The following is a 17,692-nucleotide window of genomic DNA, read 5'->3' on the forward strand; positions in this document are numbered from 1 at the left end:
ACATTGCACCAATCTTGGGTTTTGTCTTCATGCCATGCAGGCTTTTGATACCTAATTTCTTTCTGTGGAAAGACAAGAAAGAGCTGGGAAGACAGCTCAATGGTAAGTGATTGCCATGCAAGCATGAGAACCTGAGCTCAGGCCTGAACACACATGTAAGGAAAGCTGGACATGTTGGCACATGCTATGATACCAGGTTTGGGGTGAGTCAAGAGAGAGGCAAATTCAGAGAATTTGTTGGATGCCCAGTTTTGTGGTGGTGTTGACTAGTTCCAACCCTGTGAGAGACCCTATCTTAAAAACACAAAACCCCTATGGAATGACACCCGGAGGTTACCTAGCCTGGCCTGTGCATGCTCGTGTATTCTGCCCCTCCACCCCAGCCTCCCACGCAGCAATCGCCTCAAACTACCGTGTCCTAGTTTCCACTAACACATCCTGTTTCCCATCACTGGCGTCACAAAATCCTCACGGCACTCTCCATTACACAGAGAAAAGACGGGGGTTAGAGGCAGCATGATCTGCCTGTGTGGTAGCCGGGATGCCGCCGACTGTCGTCTTGGACACTTACTTATATGTGGGCATTAAAAGAAATGATGATGTAAGTTTTTTCCAGACTTCTGGAGTCATAACCGCTACTCACAAAACAGACTGACTTCCCACAGAACCTAATTAGGAAGGTTGTGTGTGTGTGCTGACTGGAAAACTGGACACTTTCCAAATGGCCCTCCTTCAGTCTGTAAGAGGGCCTCAGGATGCCAGCCCCTGACGCAGGCGTGCGATCAGCAGCTGCAGATGGCACCTGTCCTACAGGTTTGCTTTGGGTGTTGATAAGAGGCTTAGACTCAGTTTTTGTTTTTGTGGGGATTTTTGTTCTATTTTAAGTTAAATGCTGCAACTGAAAGGCAGATGGCCTCAAACCCTGACAGACAGAACAGCTCCCCTCACAGAGACGGCTGGATGTGAAATGAACACATGCATTTGCATCTCATACCTGTCTTGTGAGTCACTGCCAGCCCCCCTCTAAGGACCTCAAGCTCGAGAGCTGTAGCCGCCCCAGAGAACCATGGGAAATCCAGCCCAGCATAAGGCAGCTAATTTATCTCACTTGCCCTGCTTCCTACCTTGAGAGGCAATCCATCGAGCTCACTGTTCTGGCCAGCTGTTAGATAGATCATGAATGATTTAACAATTGAACCTTTACTGTATATATATGCACTCGATAAAGTCATTATTTATATAAACTATTTGGTTTCTTTTTTTCCTCCCTTGGCTTCCTGGGGGATAAAAAAATAAAACCGAGTTGACATTGGTACTGATTCCGTCAAACTAAGAGATTATGGCAAATGGCTCCATCTAAATTAAAATAGATTCCAGCTTTTCTGTTCCCTCCAACAACAGAGAGCACTTTTGCAAATGCCGGCTACAGTGCTGCCAAGTTAAACACTCCAAGATGGAGATTCATTTCCATTTTGTTGAATGAAATGTTACCGAAATCTTGCCTGGGGGAGGTCTGTCAATACCTGCGAGTCAGAGCGATCACAAGGACCTCTGCCACAGAAGGTGTGGGACTGCAGCCCCCACAGCCTGGCAGCGCCCGCCATGCATCTGCTGCATTAACCCTGCCATTTGTAGCACAGGAGAGAAACATGCTAGGTTCTGCAGGAAGTGGGAACAGTGGGGCAGTTAGTGAGACCAAAGCTGCATTCCTGCTCAGCCTCACACAGATGAATGATTTGAGAATATTCCTGTGCATGGGTAACAAGTGTGGCTTTTGTTCTGCCTTTCAAAATGGGCTGTTTTGGGGTGAAAAAATCCTTCTGCTTGGGCAACACCAATCCTGCGATCCAGAACAAATCCCCACGTGTTCGTTGTGCCTGGTTTTCTTCTAGCTCATCCATTTATGTACGAGCAGGAGATTTATTTCAAACCAAGCTGTGGGTGAAATGGTATGTGAGAGAGGAATTAACAAATCAGTTACATATAGGACAATAAATGCAGCACCCCTCGGTGGTAAATTAGTTTTATATTCAAATCGTCCCAGCTTTTGAAATGAGTTTTATCATGGGTGTGAGTGTGTGTGTACCTGTGTGTGCACATGTGTGCACACATGTAGAGGATAGAGGTGGACGTAAGCGTCTTCCTCTGTCTTCCTTCACCTGAGTTTTTGAGACAGGGTTTCTCCCAGAACCGGAAACTCACTGATTTGGCTAGTCTGACAGGCCAGTGAGGTGAGCCCCAGGGATCTGTCTGTGGCTACCTCCCAAGTGTTTGGATTAAAGGCTTATGTCACCGTATGGCTATTTAATATGAGTTCTTAGGATTGAACTGGGGTCCTCCTTGCTTGCAGGATATTCCTCTACTAGTAAGCCATCACCCAGGCCTGCAAATATATTTCTTATTCCAATCTTTCAAATTCAGAAGTTGTAGCAGAATTGAATTATCATGAACTTATAGTAACTAGGTTTGTGTGTACAAATGAGACCTCTACTGACATGGCCCTAGTGTAACCCTAGTTGCTACTTATACATCTCAATATGCTGGATAGTTTACATATACACCCCTGGCGTATATCCAGATCTATAAATAAATTACAGTAGGGAAGGGAAATAAGATACTTTTAGATTTTTATCAAAATAAATGATCATCTCTGTGAAGTGCACCCAATTAGTGGAAGAGCATTGAAGCTTTCACAGGTGTCTTGAAATCTCAGACTATAAACACACAGGGCAATGATGGCATAATCCCTCCCCCAACAAGGAATATACTGAGATCTTCAGGAAGTTTGTCAAAGGAGTCCCCTGCTTTCATGATGGATTGGATTTCACCCAATGCATGATGGATTGAGGCTGAATCTGTCAGATGAGCTAAAAACACAGCAGAGGATATTTCAGCTGTGCAGGGAATAGGAGGAAAGCCACATTGGACTATCCTCCAAAGAGAGAGAGAGAGAGAGAGAGAGAGAGAGAGAGAGAGAGAGACAGAGAGAGACAGAGAGAGACAGAGGGAGAGAGACAGAGAGAGACAGAGACAGAGACAGAAAGCACAGTAGAAAATGGACTGGGTGATACCTAGGGGTTGGATAAAAACATAAGACTCAGGGGCTCAATGTTGGAGAGGAAGCTGCAGACTTGTTCTAGACTCCAAATCGCTCCCCAAAAAGCAAAAAAGCAAAAGAAAAAATAGCAATCCTCCAGATTCATATGGTTTCTTGAAGAGCTAATGGGTTAATCTGTGCATCTGGCAATTAGCAAGTGTTAATAAACGCTAGCTGCTATCGTGCAATTGAATCTCTTCCATCTGATAATGGAGTCTCACAGGCTAAAATTCTGCCAACTGTGATCACATCTTTGCTAGGATTGCTCCAGTTATCTCTGCCCAGGGTTTAGACAAGTGAGATCCAGGATCTCTCAGCACTGGCATCGTAAGTAAACAAGGCTTTGTCCTTGGAGTGAACCACCTGCCTAGGCTGCATCTTAAGACTTCCAGATTCAGGGTTAGGATTAGCCACCCAGTCCCAGTTTTCCCTAGAACAGAACTGCTGCAGAATCTGGCGATATAGTCAGAACATTTCAGTGATTTTTTTTTTTTTGTGCCAGAACATTTTGTCCATGTTAGAGACACAGTAGTCCCCAAAGTATAGTTCTCAGGCTAGTCTGATGGAGAGCCATAGAAGGGTGTGTCAGTCAAAAAAGCGGCAAGAAAAAAAAAAACTATAGGGAGAGGAAACATGACTGTGGAGGATGTGGTGGCATCAGCATCAAGGGACAAGATGTGAGAGATGATGTGAAAAGATGGAGCCCAGCAGCAGAACAAAATTTGCCTCATGGAATCTTCATGGATGAAACAAATGGAAAAGAATCTGCCAGAGCCACTCAGAGGCAGTAGCCACATGAAGCAGGAGAAAAATGAGACATCTCAGTCTCCCTTCCAAGTCTAGCTGAAGTAAAGACTTAGATCAATACATTTTGCCTTGGCAGTCAAGCTGAAACGGTGTCAATGTGCCCCCTCCCCACCTCCTTTCAAGACCACACATCTCTCTCCAAGTTCAAATTCTTGCCAGTTCTTACAGACACATCCTAATCAGACCCAAGCAGCCTTAGAAACTTCTGGCTAATTTGGATTTGACTAAAACTTTTGTACCATGACTGTTATGTAAAGAGATTCAATTATGGTACGCAGTGTTTTGTGAGTAACTACCGCCCATAAAAAGTTAATTAATCAGGCCTGTGTCAATTTCCTGGTGCCGTGTCAATTTGCTGCAAGGTAATTAATCACTAATCACCCACCAGCCAGCCAGCCAGGGACAATCCACCAGCCATTTATTGTGCCCCCCCCCAATAAATGGCCCGCGCAGCCAGCAAGAAACACATCTCGCCTTTCACAATATTTTTATCGACGCTTTTGGATGCTGTGGTAGCATGCGGCAACCAGCCTCTGCAGTTCAATGGGATATGAATATTAAAGAAAGGAACGAGTGGAGATTTATAGGGCATTGCGTTTCTGTTATGTCAGGTTTGAGATTAAACCAAGCAAATGAACAGTGAAAAATTACTCTTCCATGTGGAGAATGGTGATTAGAGTTGTACATTAATTAGAAATTTTTTTGTTTCCCCACTCAATGCATTTCAAATGAGGATGTCCTATAAGGAACCAGTTTGTCCAAAATGTAGTTGTATTCACTTCTGAGCAGCAGCGTTTAACATCATTTATGCTGAACAAGAGTGGACCCCAAATGGAGGTTTCAGACATAAATACTTGTGAGTGAGAAGCACCAGAAATTCTGTAAGCTAAGCAGCTGTTTGGGATTTTTTTGTAAATGACAGAAAGAAAGAAAAATTCCCATTTCTCACCAAGCCCTAAAATTACCGGGTTAAAAGAGGACCTTTCTATATTAACCTAGAATTTAATGCGCCCTGCCATGTTCCCTTTGCTACCAAATTCTGCTTAAAAAGAAGTGATGTGGTCTCGTGTGAACCCTGTGTCCCAAACCAGATTGGTGGACTTGAATTTTGGATTCATTTTGAAAACAGAAGTTAGTATTTTTGGCCATTTGAAAAAAATAATCCGATTTTTAGACCTCTCATGGAAATGTTTACTGCACAATGCCCTGCCTCTCAGGCGCTAGGCTGGCTGCTTATGGCACCCCAGTGTGTCTGTATCATAATTTATAGTCTGACACATGAAATGTGAGTCCCCGCCACAAGGGATTCCCCGAACCTGCTGTCAAAGGCTCATCTGCACCCCTAAGTTCAAGCATTTGAATGTTGCCCACCATCCATGGTCTGCAGAATAATTTGCCTACAGGTTAGGGCGCGCACTTGTGCTTCCGTGTCTTCAAAGGATGGGAAAAGCAGCGAGGCTTCTGGATGCAAGGGGGTAGAAGGCACAAGACAAAAGGAACCCACTCTGATGGCAACACCTTTACCAGGGCATCTGGCAATCTCATGCAAATTCAACCCAGCACACAAATGCGAAGAATAATTGCCCATTAAAGCGGGCTGTATATTTTTATGGCTCTGATGCAGAATCTGCCCCCTGTCGGGGTTTGCATCTGCTATTCTTCTGCCTCTCCCAGGCTCTAAAACTTTAATATGCAGTTTATAACCGTCAAGTATTTTCCACTGGCTTTGTGTTTCTTCTCATGGGATTTCCAGGCTGGTGAAATGATCTCATTTGTGTTTATTTTCCAAGGTAAGCACCATGTTCATAAACGAGATGGAGAGGGAGAAGGTACTAGTCAATGTAAATACATGAACGTGAAGCTCATTGAAGGTGAGAGCTTTGTCTTTGAGGGAGACATAGGCAGGAAGCAGTAGACACTTCGGTAAATGTCTCATTTGGCTGGTTGATACACCAAAATGTCTTCCATTTAAAACCCTTAATTTGCCTTGATGCTTGAGTTTCACAGAGTGCCTCTTTCTCCTTCCCTTAATCTTCTCTTCCACTGACTATCCACAGTGTAGGAAGATTCCTATTCCCAAGGGTGAGGTGACATCCCACCCCATGTACCTGCTGTCATCCATCTCTCTATCTGAAGGGCTTCGGTTGGGGCTGGGTGGAGCTGGAAATGGAGACATGTCAGACACCTAGGGGATTTTTGATTCTGCCCTGTGCTTTTCTGGTGTTCCATCGCAGCTTATGAGCTAAATCCAATTTCACTTTGTTGACACCCGACTTTCCAAACTTTGATTCATGCTACACAGGTTTAAGAGGGTATGTATGAGTTTTCGCTCCCTCATCTTCTCCACCCAGTAGGAAATCCAGAATTGAATTCTGCATCCACAAATCAACCTGAATGCTCCCTTTGTCATTTAGTGGTGGTTTTATTTAGGTGTTTAATAACCTCAAGTTATCTATGGGGTAGGGAAGCCAAGGCAAAAGTTACGGTTCTAAAGATGCCTGTAAGTCAACATCTTTTTGTTTTTTATTTTGTTTCTTTGAGACAGGATCTCATTATCTAGCTCAGGATGGCCTCAGTGTTTGCAATTCTCCTGTCTCAGCTTTGTAAGTGTTGGGATTACAGGTAGGAACCACTAAACCCAGCTTATATAGAAAGATTAGCCAAGGTGACTTTTATGTGTTTTATTTTAATGCCAGCTTACTTGATTACAGAAATAGAGAGGATATGTGGTGCTTTTTGTTTGGCCCTACATTGCATTTACCAATAATTTTTTATCTACTTAATGGATGCAAATTCTTGAGCCAAAATGTACATAGATAATAAAATATTTTTTACTAAGTAAGATAAGTGTTGCATCATGAAGGAAATGAATCGTTGAGAGGTATTTCCCTCTATATCTGTAGAATATAACTGTGCCTGGATTATCTGCCCAGGCAATTGCTTCAAATACACACTGACCACCTATCAGCATTTGTAAACACATGACCAGTCTGCAAGTAAGAAGCTTTCCACCTTTTCTGTCCTATCATTAGAGGAAAGACGTGTTCTTTGTCCTTGAAACTGAAGTGTGACTTCGTGTCACGTGATAGCTATGCTGTCATCAGCAGTGGTGGGAGAACAACATTGAAAGAAGGGAGAAACACAAGCAGTGACTCCAAAAGTCCTATCATATGGATAGACACTAACTTGTTTGTTGCACAGAATTGCTGTGCTCAGGGAGAGCTGTTGCTGGGCAGGAAGGACATTGTTTATGGGCTGGTTGGATGGAGTGGCATAGTAGTTTGTGGTAGGTACTACCTATCTGGGAAAGTTTACCCAGAATAAGCAACATCTTGGGTGTAGAGTCAGTGGGAGGGAGTGTGCATATCTGTGGGTAAACTCGGATTCTGATCCTCCTGAAGAGCCAGGCACCTCGCTATTTTCAGGCAGGGTCACTCATGGTCTGGGACTGACTGCTTAGGTTAAGCTGGCTCACCAGCAAGTGTCAGACATTCAGCCCCCACTGCACTTCTTCAGTGCTGAGACTAGATGCCTGTGTTTTGTTTTAAAATATGGATTCTTAGGCTCAAAAACCCAATTCCCTGTGCTTTGACAGCAAGCACTTTCCTTACTGAGCCCTAGAACCATTTTTGAACTATGTTGTCTACCCTAAAATCAAAGTGACTTATACTGAGGATTCTTCTAAATGTCACGTTTATTCAAGCAGTCTTTTTTTCTGCTGGAAACTTGTGGATTCTGTACTTAGTAGCATCTGTGGATCAGCTCAGCATCCCTTAGGACCACAGTAGAGATGATCTTTCTAGGGCTCATGACAAACTCTATCACTTGTGCTGTTTGTTTATTTGTAGTTCTGGGCAGCGATGGGAAGTGGACAGTGAAGAAGAGGGGCCATGCTCCCCTAGAAGTAAGGAGGCAGTTAGGTACCAAAGAATGACCAAGGTTGGGGTGGAATTCAGTTACGTACTCTTCCAAATCAAAGAGCAGGGCAGATGGAGAGCCCTACCCTAATGGAGCTGGCTTTCTAGCACCAAACAAGAGTGCTTCCTTCTGTCTTCATACAATCCAAGCTACTTGATTAGGACGTGGGAGGCCCAGAGCTTCTGTCTTCAGAAAGAAGTTTTATGTATGTGGGTGCATACAAAGGAAAGATGAAAATAAAGAAAAGAAGCAATGAAAGAAAGGAGAAGATGAATATAAAAATGGAAGAAAGTGAGGGGGAAGGAAAGAGGAATAGTGGGAGGGAGGAAGAGAGGAGAAGGAGGCAGGAGTTAGGGGAGAATGAGAGGATGGGGGTGTCCAAGCACTATCCCCACCACCACCCTTCTTTCTTTCTTCATTTTCGTCACATTCCCTAATGAGCTTTGCTCAGAACAGCCCAGAGCCTCATCTCAGTATCTCCAGGTGGCAGTTATCCCACCCGAGAAAAGCAGAGGGTCTCAGAATAGAGACCTGGCTCTGCACACTGACCACGCTTGCTGTCTTCATTCCAGTGTTGAGCTTCCGCTTCACGTGGCATTTCGTCTCCACAGCTGAACCCTCAAGCAGGCTCATCACCTGAGGGAGAGCTGGCCTCGCTCCTGTGGCTCCATAGCAGGAATTGGGGGGGGGGGGCAGGGAGATAAATCGGTCAGTATTATTACTGAGTGCCCACACACAACAAGTCAGCTGCTCAACCAGACTTAACATTTCTCATTTTCCTTATTTTCAAAATGCAAAACATTCTATGAAAAATTTTGTTTAAATAATGGTGAAATGGTGTCAGGGATGGAAGCATTCCCAAGCATCTCCCCGTCCTGAAGCGAGCATCTCTTGTGTTTCATAGCCCTAGGCTTGAATGAGCTCAGCATTTCCTGCTTCCTCCATTTCTGCCATATTGGTTGAAACTTGAGTGCTGGGGACTAGCATGAGAGTTTCATAAGCTTGCACAATTTGTTGATAATCAAAATCATAAAAACAGTCCAACATAAAACCTCAGGCAGAAAAAGGAAGATAAAGTCCATCTGGCTTTGTTCTGCAATCTTAGCATTTTACTCATGCTGCAAAGAAAAGTGCCATAAAAGCCCCTGTTCAAGGATGTGGACCAAATTCCAGACCATCACTGACAGCTGATCTTCGCTTCAAGGGAATAATCCCTGCTAAGAATGCATGCAGAACCATGGAAGGCCCTGGCTCACCCACCTCATAGGCACAAGCCCACTCTTGTACCTAGAGAGAAGGCTTTGCTCTAAGGCCTCCAGACTCACAGTGGCACCTCCTAGAGAGCAGGTACTTCCTGGGGGTTCCTGCACACCTTTCCAATGTACTTTATCATTTTCTTTTTGTGCTGTTCCCACAACACTCACCCAGGTGCACACCTCAGCACGTGTGGGAAAGACTCTTGGATGTAAGATAACTGGGGCGGAAGTCTTCTGTCTGAAAGTGATGGTTGGAAGGGGCTGGGTCCCTCCTGGCAGTGTGGATACCAGGTGGAGAATATCTTTAGTGTGGAATAAATGAGTGTGCTCTCACTTGGTCAGAAGCCCTGCAGAAGCCTGGGAAAGAAGAATTGGGTGTGTGGGGCTGTTACAGACTTCCTATTGTGCCTCTCGTTTCTGCTCCCTGGGTCCCTACTGTAGCTTTTACAAACAGTTGTTTTTCATATACGTTTTCCAGGAATTCAGTCTCTGTATGGGATAAGGTTTGGGGTACAGTGCTTTTTAAGTGTGCTGGGGAGTCAGCATAGGTAGCACTGTGAGGCTTAGCAAGAGACTGGGAAGCTAGAGGCAGATTCTTTTCCTAATGGCTGTTTGGACCTTCCTGAAGAGTTCCCATCAGCATGTATGGGTGGAATGGCCACCGAGAGGAGTTTAAGACTTGAGGGGTTGCCATTCATAGTTCCTCTCCCAAGTCTTCATCACGCCTGATATTGTGTCCCTAGACAAGAGAACCCAGGTACCCACTTCTTCCCCACAGGTAGTTGTCAGATTCCTATGTGCAGATACAGGCATATGTGCACTGATGCTTAGGGGCTTATGCCATGCTGGTAAACCATTGAGGACATAAGCAGTTTTCACACTCACAGCACACATCTGCAAGAATGCCTCAAACAAAACTTCCTGGCAAAGACAGAGATGCTGCTCAAGGGAGGAGTACTAGGCTAGCAAGAATGTCTAAAGCCTTACGTTCTAACCTAACAATTTCCCCCACAAAAAGTTAAATTTGTGACAAGCCAGGTATGAATATAAAAGGAGTGTAGAATATGAATAAATACAGGGGGGAAATTATGAGAAAAAATAATTAACTCTTAATTCAATGCAGTTTGGCCTCCGAGACAACTGCCAGCATATGGAAAAATGTGTGTGTATGTGTAGATATACAAATATATGAATATTTGCATACACACAAATAAGAACATATGCACACACATGCATATGTATGTATGTGTATGTATGTGTATATATATATATATATATATATATATATATATATATATATCCAGGATAAGAGGATACATTCAAAATCATGTCTATACAAGCACGTTTTCCAAAGAGCTGTGAGGTTTCTCCTGTCCTTAGAAATTCTCTATAAGTGTCTGTCATTTCCTATATCCTCATGGTCAGAAACCGCTGTCATACCCAAGCCACACTCACCACGTTTGTTTCCAGTCTTGCTGCTCTGCTGTTTGCCCTTTGAATCTTACTGAGAAAGGGTAGACCCGGCACAAACAGGGTTGGGAAAACGGTCCTCACCAGACTACACGTGCATCTCACGGTATCCTGCTTTCCCTTCTCTCCTCTCTCCCATAGTGCCTGGCTTTCCATATCCAGCCGCCACTGCTGCAGCTGCATACCGAGGGGCCCACCTGAGGGGCCGCGGCCGCACCGTGTACAACACCTTCAGGGCTGCAGCGCCCCCACCCCCAATCCCGGCCTATGGCGGGTAAGTGCCGCACCCTCCTGGGAGGGGGGGCCTCCCTGCACCTGCTCTCTCTCCCCAGAGGCACGGAGTGTTTGCGAGTGCATGATGGTCTTGACCACCCCCAGAACCTCCCCAGCATGCAGCCTACCATGCGCCTGCTGCAGAGCACCTTGCAAAGAGTGTTGAAAACTGAGTGTAATTTGTCTGGTCGTGGTTGGTGCCTTTACGCGTTCTACGTGTCACATGTTGTTATGTAAATTCTCTTTGAGACCGAATGCTGGAGAACAGAGAAAGGGTTACAGCCAGAGATGTGTTTCTGATGACTGCAAGCATCCGGTTATTAAGGAGGTTGGACTACATTTACCCCTTGAATTCAAAGGGACATGAGGTTTCCCATACATAAAAATCACTGGGGTGATCTTGCTCCCCTCCCCGTACACACTTTGCACTCCCAGGCAGATGAACTTTTGCCTGAGAAGATTAGGTGTTGAGTCAAACCCAACACTCCAGACAGGAATGAAATTATGGTTAATTGGCCTTTTACTTACATTTTCCAAAATAGCCCAGCCTGGTCTTTCTCCTTCACAGGGAAACTGAGAATGGATTTGTTTCTTACTGCCAACTGAGGCCTTCTGTGATTGGATGTTGTTACTGACGACTAAAGATGTAGGAATGGTTGGGAAGAGAGGAAGGGAAGAAGGAGGGAAGGGGGATGGTGGGAGGGAAAGAAAGATTGACTAACATAGACCACCCAGAAATGGCACTTCCTCTATTCTCCATTAGGGATCTTGGAAGAGCATTCCTCCACCTCTGGGCATGAAGAGAGAGGGGTGCCTCTGAGGCGGCAGCAGGTCTAGGATATTTTTGATTGGTCCAACAGAGTAGACGCAGGTGATGGTATCTAGTGGATAGACTCCAGACATGTTCTTAAACATACCATGGTCCTTAGGTTATCCCTACTCTCAGGGCAAAGCATTGCCTGGCTCACAGTCTGTATTGTGCTCCACTTACTTCTCCAGATGCATAGATGATTCGGTTATACTAAGGAGAATCTGGTATGAGCTTCTGCCGGCCAAGGACTAGCTTTCTCATTTACAGAAAGAATATGTCTATGCTCATGATCATATATACAGGGTTAAATGCATTTTCTTAAAAGCTTTGCGGCATCCTTTAGGAAGCCTGAATTACCCCAGCTCCCTCGCTGTACAGATGACAAAGGAAATACTCTTGTTATTTATTCATATCCCGCCCACTGCACAGAGCCCATATGAAGGGTGTGAAAAGCCAAAGAGCATGAAGCAGGCTGGAGACAATGCAAGAAGGAGGCCGGGAAGAATCATCAAAACAGGAGCAAAAGGCAAGAGGAGGAGGAAAATTAGCGCTAGTCAGTGCAGAGCTTCTTAGTGGGTCAAAATGACGAGAGAGGCTGGGGATGATAACAAAGTAAGAGCCAACCAGCTTTACTGTCTCCCCATGCCCCCAATGCATCCATCTATCATATAAAGGACCTTTGACTCTATAATCAGTACAATGCCCACCTAGCATGAGCCCATTTGATACATGGGTTCTGAAAAACATGGCGGTGCAGAAACAGCTAAACAACCATCTGGGTTCACATTAGTGCTAAAGAAAGATTCGTGTGCCATACCTGTAAAATGACACTTTATTCTGTCTGGAAATCTTCATCTTAGTACATGGTAATTGTAGCTTCTCTGTATATATACTGACCCCTAGACAGTATCTCATTACTATATTGAAAAGGAAAAATTAAGTAAAATGATATGGCCTATCCTCCCATAAACAGTTTGTAAAACCCCCAACATAACCCACCTGCTATAAAATTGGAATTTACTAACTTATAATGAATGTGCTCTTTGCCAGGGATAACCATGCATAACTAATTAATGCTATGTTTGCCAGGGAGAAGGAGGCACTTCCAAATGGCACACGACATGTTTATGACTCTTTTGGAAGGGACGAAAATGTAATATTCCAGGAGTCCTCTTAAGTGTCCTGGTTGCGTTGGTGACCTGTTCCCTTCTGCTTCCTTGATCGTGTCATTGGTCTATACAGAACACACAACAGAACACAAATAATGTCAAGTGCCGAGGAAAGAGTGTTCGTTTAGCTGAACTACACTCAGGGAATGACCTTATGGCCGAAATTCTGGAATTAGAAGTTAAAATAGAATTCTCAATGCCAGAAGCTGGACCAATAGCTCACTGACTTAGAGCAATTGCTTTGCCAACATTAAGACCTCTCTTTGAATCTAACACCATGTTAGAAAAAAAAAAAAAAAAAACTAGGCATGGCTAGGCATGCCTGTAATCCCAGCACTGGGAGGATGGAGATAGGAAGATCCTGGGAGCTCTCTAGTCAGCAAGACGAGCACAAAAGAAAAAGCTTTCCAGTTCAGTGAGCCCCTGTCTCAAGATAGTAAAGTAGAGATGGTAGGAAATGCCATAGGCCCTGCCTTGCCCTCCATAGAAACTCACAGGCACACTTGTGTGGAAGCACCATACACACACACACACACACACACACACACACACACACACAAATTATTAATTCGGTAATTAATTCATTATAAAAGATTCTCCACATGGAGGCTGAAGGCTGGTATCAAGTATCTGTAAGACACAAAGTACTGGTGAAAATGGAGATTTGGTTAGGTGCCTGGTTCCCCCTTTCCCCTCTGTATTCATTGGCTTAGATTACAAGGAAGGTGAGCCATCTTTTGAAGAAAACAACCTGGTACCAAGAACATGGATGTCCCAGAGGAAAGAGTTACCTGATTCTGAGTTGACCCAATGAGCAATGATGCTGTAGACCCAAGCCTGTTCCCATGGCCTGATCTACCAGATTGGAGGTGGTCTGGAAACTATGAATTCCCAGAGCTGCTGTCTCAAAAGTCCTTTGGAGGAAGATTTCTAGGCTTGACTGACATCTTTCCTCCATCCCCATTCAGCCACATTTTGTGCCCCATTGTCTGCTACCTGTAGCACATTCACAGGAATTTCTGCACGTGAGATCTGGGCCCCGATATACAAGCCAACTATTGCCATTGATGTGATAGATGGTAAGACAGAGGCCTGTTTACCAAGGAAGGGTCCTTAGCTCAGCATGGGTGTTCAAACAAGGCTTCCCAGAAGAGAAGACGTGTGTGACAAGATCATGTCCATTTGTTCCAAACTGCCATCGTAAGATCCTGTCCTGTGAGGACCCACACACCCAGCCATCTCCATCTTTTTTCTGCCATTGCCTCACAAAATATATTTACTAAGGAAGAATTTTTTTCTTATTGTCACCAAATGAAGTCGCATCTATCTACAACCTATATTTTATACAATATCCAATAGGAGTCTATGTTACTAAAATTTAAAGCCCTAAACATTTTCTTTATTCTAGGTCCACATGGGCTTACATACTTTTTCTCTCTAATAGAAAACACACACACATTCACTCACTCACTCACATACACACACACACATTCAGTCACACACACATATTCAGTCACACACACATATTCAGTCACACACACATACACATACACACCCTCACATTCTCACACTCACACATGTGACATATAACAAAAACTTCATAGCTACCTCTGTGGAGCCCAGGATAATCCTTGAAGGGATCCAATGCTGATATAAGCATCCAAGGAAACTCATTAAAGACATTCCTAGCTGGATCTGTTTTCTGCCCTCCCAGCAGTTAAACTGCATAGATTATGAAGAGGTCCTATTCTGTTTTCTGTGGTATACCTAAATAGAACAATCTGGAAATATCAACATGTGATCATCACTCCTGAAACAATACTGCTGCCCGTGGACAATAGAGGGATCAAAGAAATAAGCAGACAACACTAAACACAGCCAGCAACTCACTACCAGCTGCCAATAGTAAATGAATCAGACCCTGGAGAGTGAATATCGGATTTTACCACCCTGGAAAGCTACAAGAAACACAGTGCACTTGATAGGAGAGTAAAGCACGCACCAGCTCCATAGGGTTGACGAAGGATGAAATAGGAAGAGTCCCACAAGGTTACGGCTCAGTAAGACCAATGCTAGGACATGTTGGCTGGACTGCAGCTAATCTTGTCGAGGTTGATATGACTATTGACGTTTTTGTAAGTCGCCCATGCTCCCCTCACTCAGTGCTCCCCCATTCCCTTTTAGGCGATGCAGGGTTAATCTTGTGTCTCTTCCTTTGTGGATAGTTCACCTCTTTAGTAGGGAGCCCCTGCAGTTCACAAACCTCATATTACCCCCACAAAGCACAGGCAAAGTCTTAGGGAGAGGCACACCAAAAGTTTGTGGATTCCATGTACTAAGCATAGTACCTCATTTAGTGGACTTTCTCAGAGTTCATTGTATGAGGCTTTTCCTATTTCTACCTGTCTTTACTGACATTTTGTTGGAGAAACCACAATGTTCTATCATCCAATGAGTCATATTCATGAGAAATTCTCCATTATGAAGTTGCCATTTAAAGTAGCTTGCAGGCTAGCAATATAGGTGGAATTGGATACACACTCACTAGACTGAGCACAACATCTCATAAAGGACACAGCGGTTAACCCCATTGCTTGAGGAGCAGCAGCATAGGCGTTGGTTTACAACACACTAAGTAATTATTAAGTAGATGTTTATCAAGTGTGTACTATGTATGTTGCATGGTGATATAATATATTGTCCTTAGGAAGCATTCCAGGAAATGTAAACTCGCTAAACTTCCAGCACTGGCTATGGGGCTTTAGTCTTTGTTCTATGGTCTTTATAACATGTGTTATTGTTGTTGTTGTTGTTGCTACTACAAAAGGTCACACAAAAGCATCTTAAGGAAGCAAGGAATGCTTTATCATGGCGCACACAGGATACAGTCCACCACAGCAGGGAAGGCAAGACAGCAGGAGCGTGAGGCCGTGGCACATGCTGCAACCTCAGTCAGGAAGCAGAGAGGATGAATGCTTGCTCATGTTCCCTTGGCTTTTTCCCCTTCTGTTCATTCTAAGACCCCAGGACCTGCATTGCCCACAGCCAAGATGGTTCCTCCCACCAAAGTTAATCAAATCTAGAAGCTTCCTCAGAGACATGCCCAGAGGATTGTTTTGAGGTGATTCTAGGTCATGTCTAGTTGATAATCTACTAATCATCTATTAACCACTGCAGTCTTTTATTACTGTGAAATTCCACACATGCTCTAGTAACTTATTAGGGTACTTATTAGTAACACAATTTCTAGAGTTACCTGGAAAAGTAGTTTAGGATAATTCAGTACCACCACAATAAAAATCAGACAGCACCCCAGGGGCAAGTTTCTTAAAGTTGCCCAAGACCACAGCCATAGGTTCCTACACAGCAAGTAATGAACCCTCAGCATCCAACATTAGTCCACTCAAGGGTCACCAGGAAGATGTGGACCCAGAGGCTCAGGGTCCTGTGCTCAGACACCAGCAAGTCCCTAGGAGCCTGCCACCTCACACATGGGAATAATAATCAACCCACCCGGGGCACAAGAAAGGTGTGTTCCATCCCACATACTTGCACTGGCTCCAGGGAGGGCAGGACCTGCACAGATTCTTTTGGTAATCCTCTCAAAAATATGTACTTTCCCCGGGAAAACGTGCATATACAAACACATGCACAGTTATGTACAAATCCCAGTGTGTGCATGGAGCCACCTGATAACCATTCTAGACAGTTACATTTGAACATATTCAAAAATGTAATTTATTTTCCAGGCAAAAGGGTCAGTTGAGAAAAGAGGTTTTAAATGTCTTTCCTACAAAAACACATTTGTGGTTGGTATATATACCGTTCCACAAACAGATTGCTTAGTTTGGGGCACCCTCTGCCTTTGTTCCTTCTTGTCCATCCTCCTTTTTTTCTTTTTCTAAAGCAAGCTAATTTGCTATAGTGCAATCGTTCTCTGCTTGCCTCTATCCAAATATTTAACTACCATGATTACTTCCTTAAGAAAATGAGTTGTGCATTTGCATCATGCTCGTGCAAAAGCATATTGCAGGCCTAGAGTGATTGACAGGCAACACAATTACCTTTGCATGACTAGACAGACCATTTCTGCGTTAAAATAGGACCGCATCTGCTCCGTGCATGACAGCAATTCCCTTCTGCAGTGTGGGAACCGTTGTGTATCTATAGCTGCATCCGCCACACGAAGCTCCATCTTCTTTTCCCACATATGTATCTGTTGGCTGAGGCATTAGAAAAGCACTGGGAGCCATTCCCGGAAAGGACCATTCAGCTCTGCAAGGGCTCTCCCACACTCACCATGCCTCAAGAGCAGCACCTTAGCAGCTGCCATGACACCCCATTTGCAGAATGCTCGCCTAACATGCATATAGCCCTGGACTTGATCCTTAGCACTGCAAGGCCTGGCATAGTGGTTCACACCTGTTTTCAAATCACTGGGGGAGCTGAAGCGGGTAGACCAGAAGTTCAAGATTGTATTTGACTGCATAGTGAATTAAGGCTTGAACTACCAGCAGTGACATTGCCCATTACCTGAAAGAAATACAAATCCTTTAGCTACCCACTCTATCCAGATCTATTGAATCAATAGCTCTGGGCTGGGTATAGGGCCCAGCCATCAATATTTCAGTTAGTCCCCCAGGTGAACTTTAGGCACATTGAAGTCCAACCACCACTGCCTGCCATGTCATTAAGAGTTTGGCTATGTAACAAAAATACTTGGGCTAGAATATTTATTAGTTAAGTCAATTTATTCATGTCTAGGGAGGGAACGGGGGCCTTGTCCATTGTGTGAGTGGGGGAGGATGGTAAGGATCACAGGGTGCTTTGATGGGCCCATCTTAGAGCAGTCACCCTGCGAACCTGAGTCATCTCAGGAATGATACTTGTG

At 44.3% G+C, this 17,692-nt stretch overlaps 1 protein-coding gene across 26 annotated transcripts in view; it reads left to right on the top strand.

Moving 5' to 3' along the window:
• The window catches only part of Rbfox1 (RNA binding fox-1 homolog 1), a 2,144,901-nt gene that overhangs the window by 2,073,298 nt on the left and 53,911 nt on the right, over positions 1-17,692 (top strand). For all 26 annotated transcript variants that reach the window (XM_041676152.1, XM_041676159.1, XM_041676174.1 and 23 more), the window contains one exon: positions 10,690-10,822. In XM_041676152.1, coding sequence (XP_041532086.1) covers positions 10,690-10,822 — 133 coding nt within the window. The remainder of the gene's footprint in view (positions 1-10,689; positions 10,823-17,692) is intronic.

The sequence above is a fragment of the Microtus oregoni genome, unplaced genomic scaffold, assembly GCF_018167655.1.
Source record: "Microtus oregoni isolate MIOR12 unplaced genomic scaffold, Mior012 000027F_ref0000203, whole genome shotgun sequence".
Classification (NCBI taxonomy): domain Eukaryota; kingdom Metazoa; phylum Chordata; class Mammalia; order Rodentia; family Cricetidae; genus Microtus; species Microtus oregoni.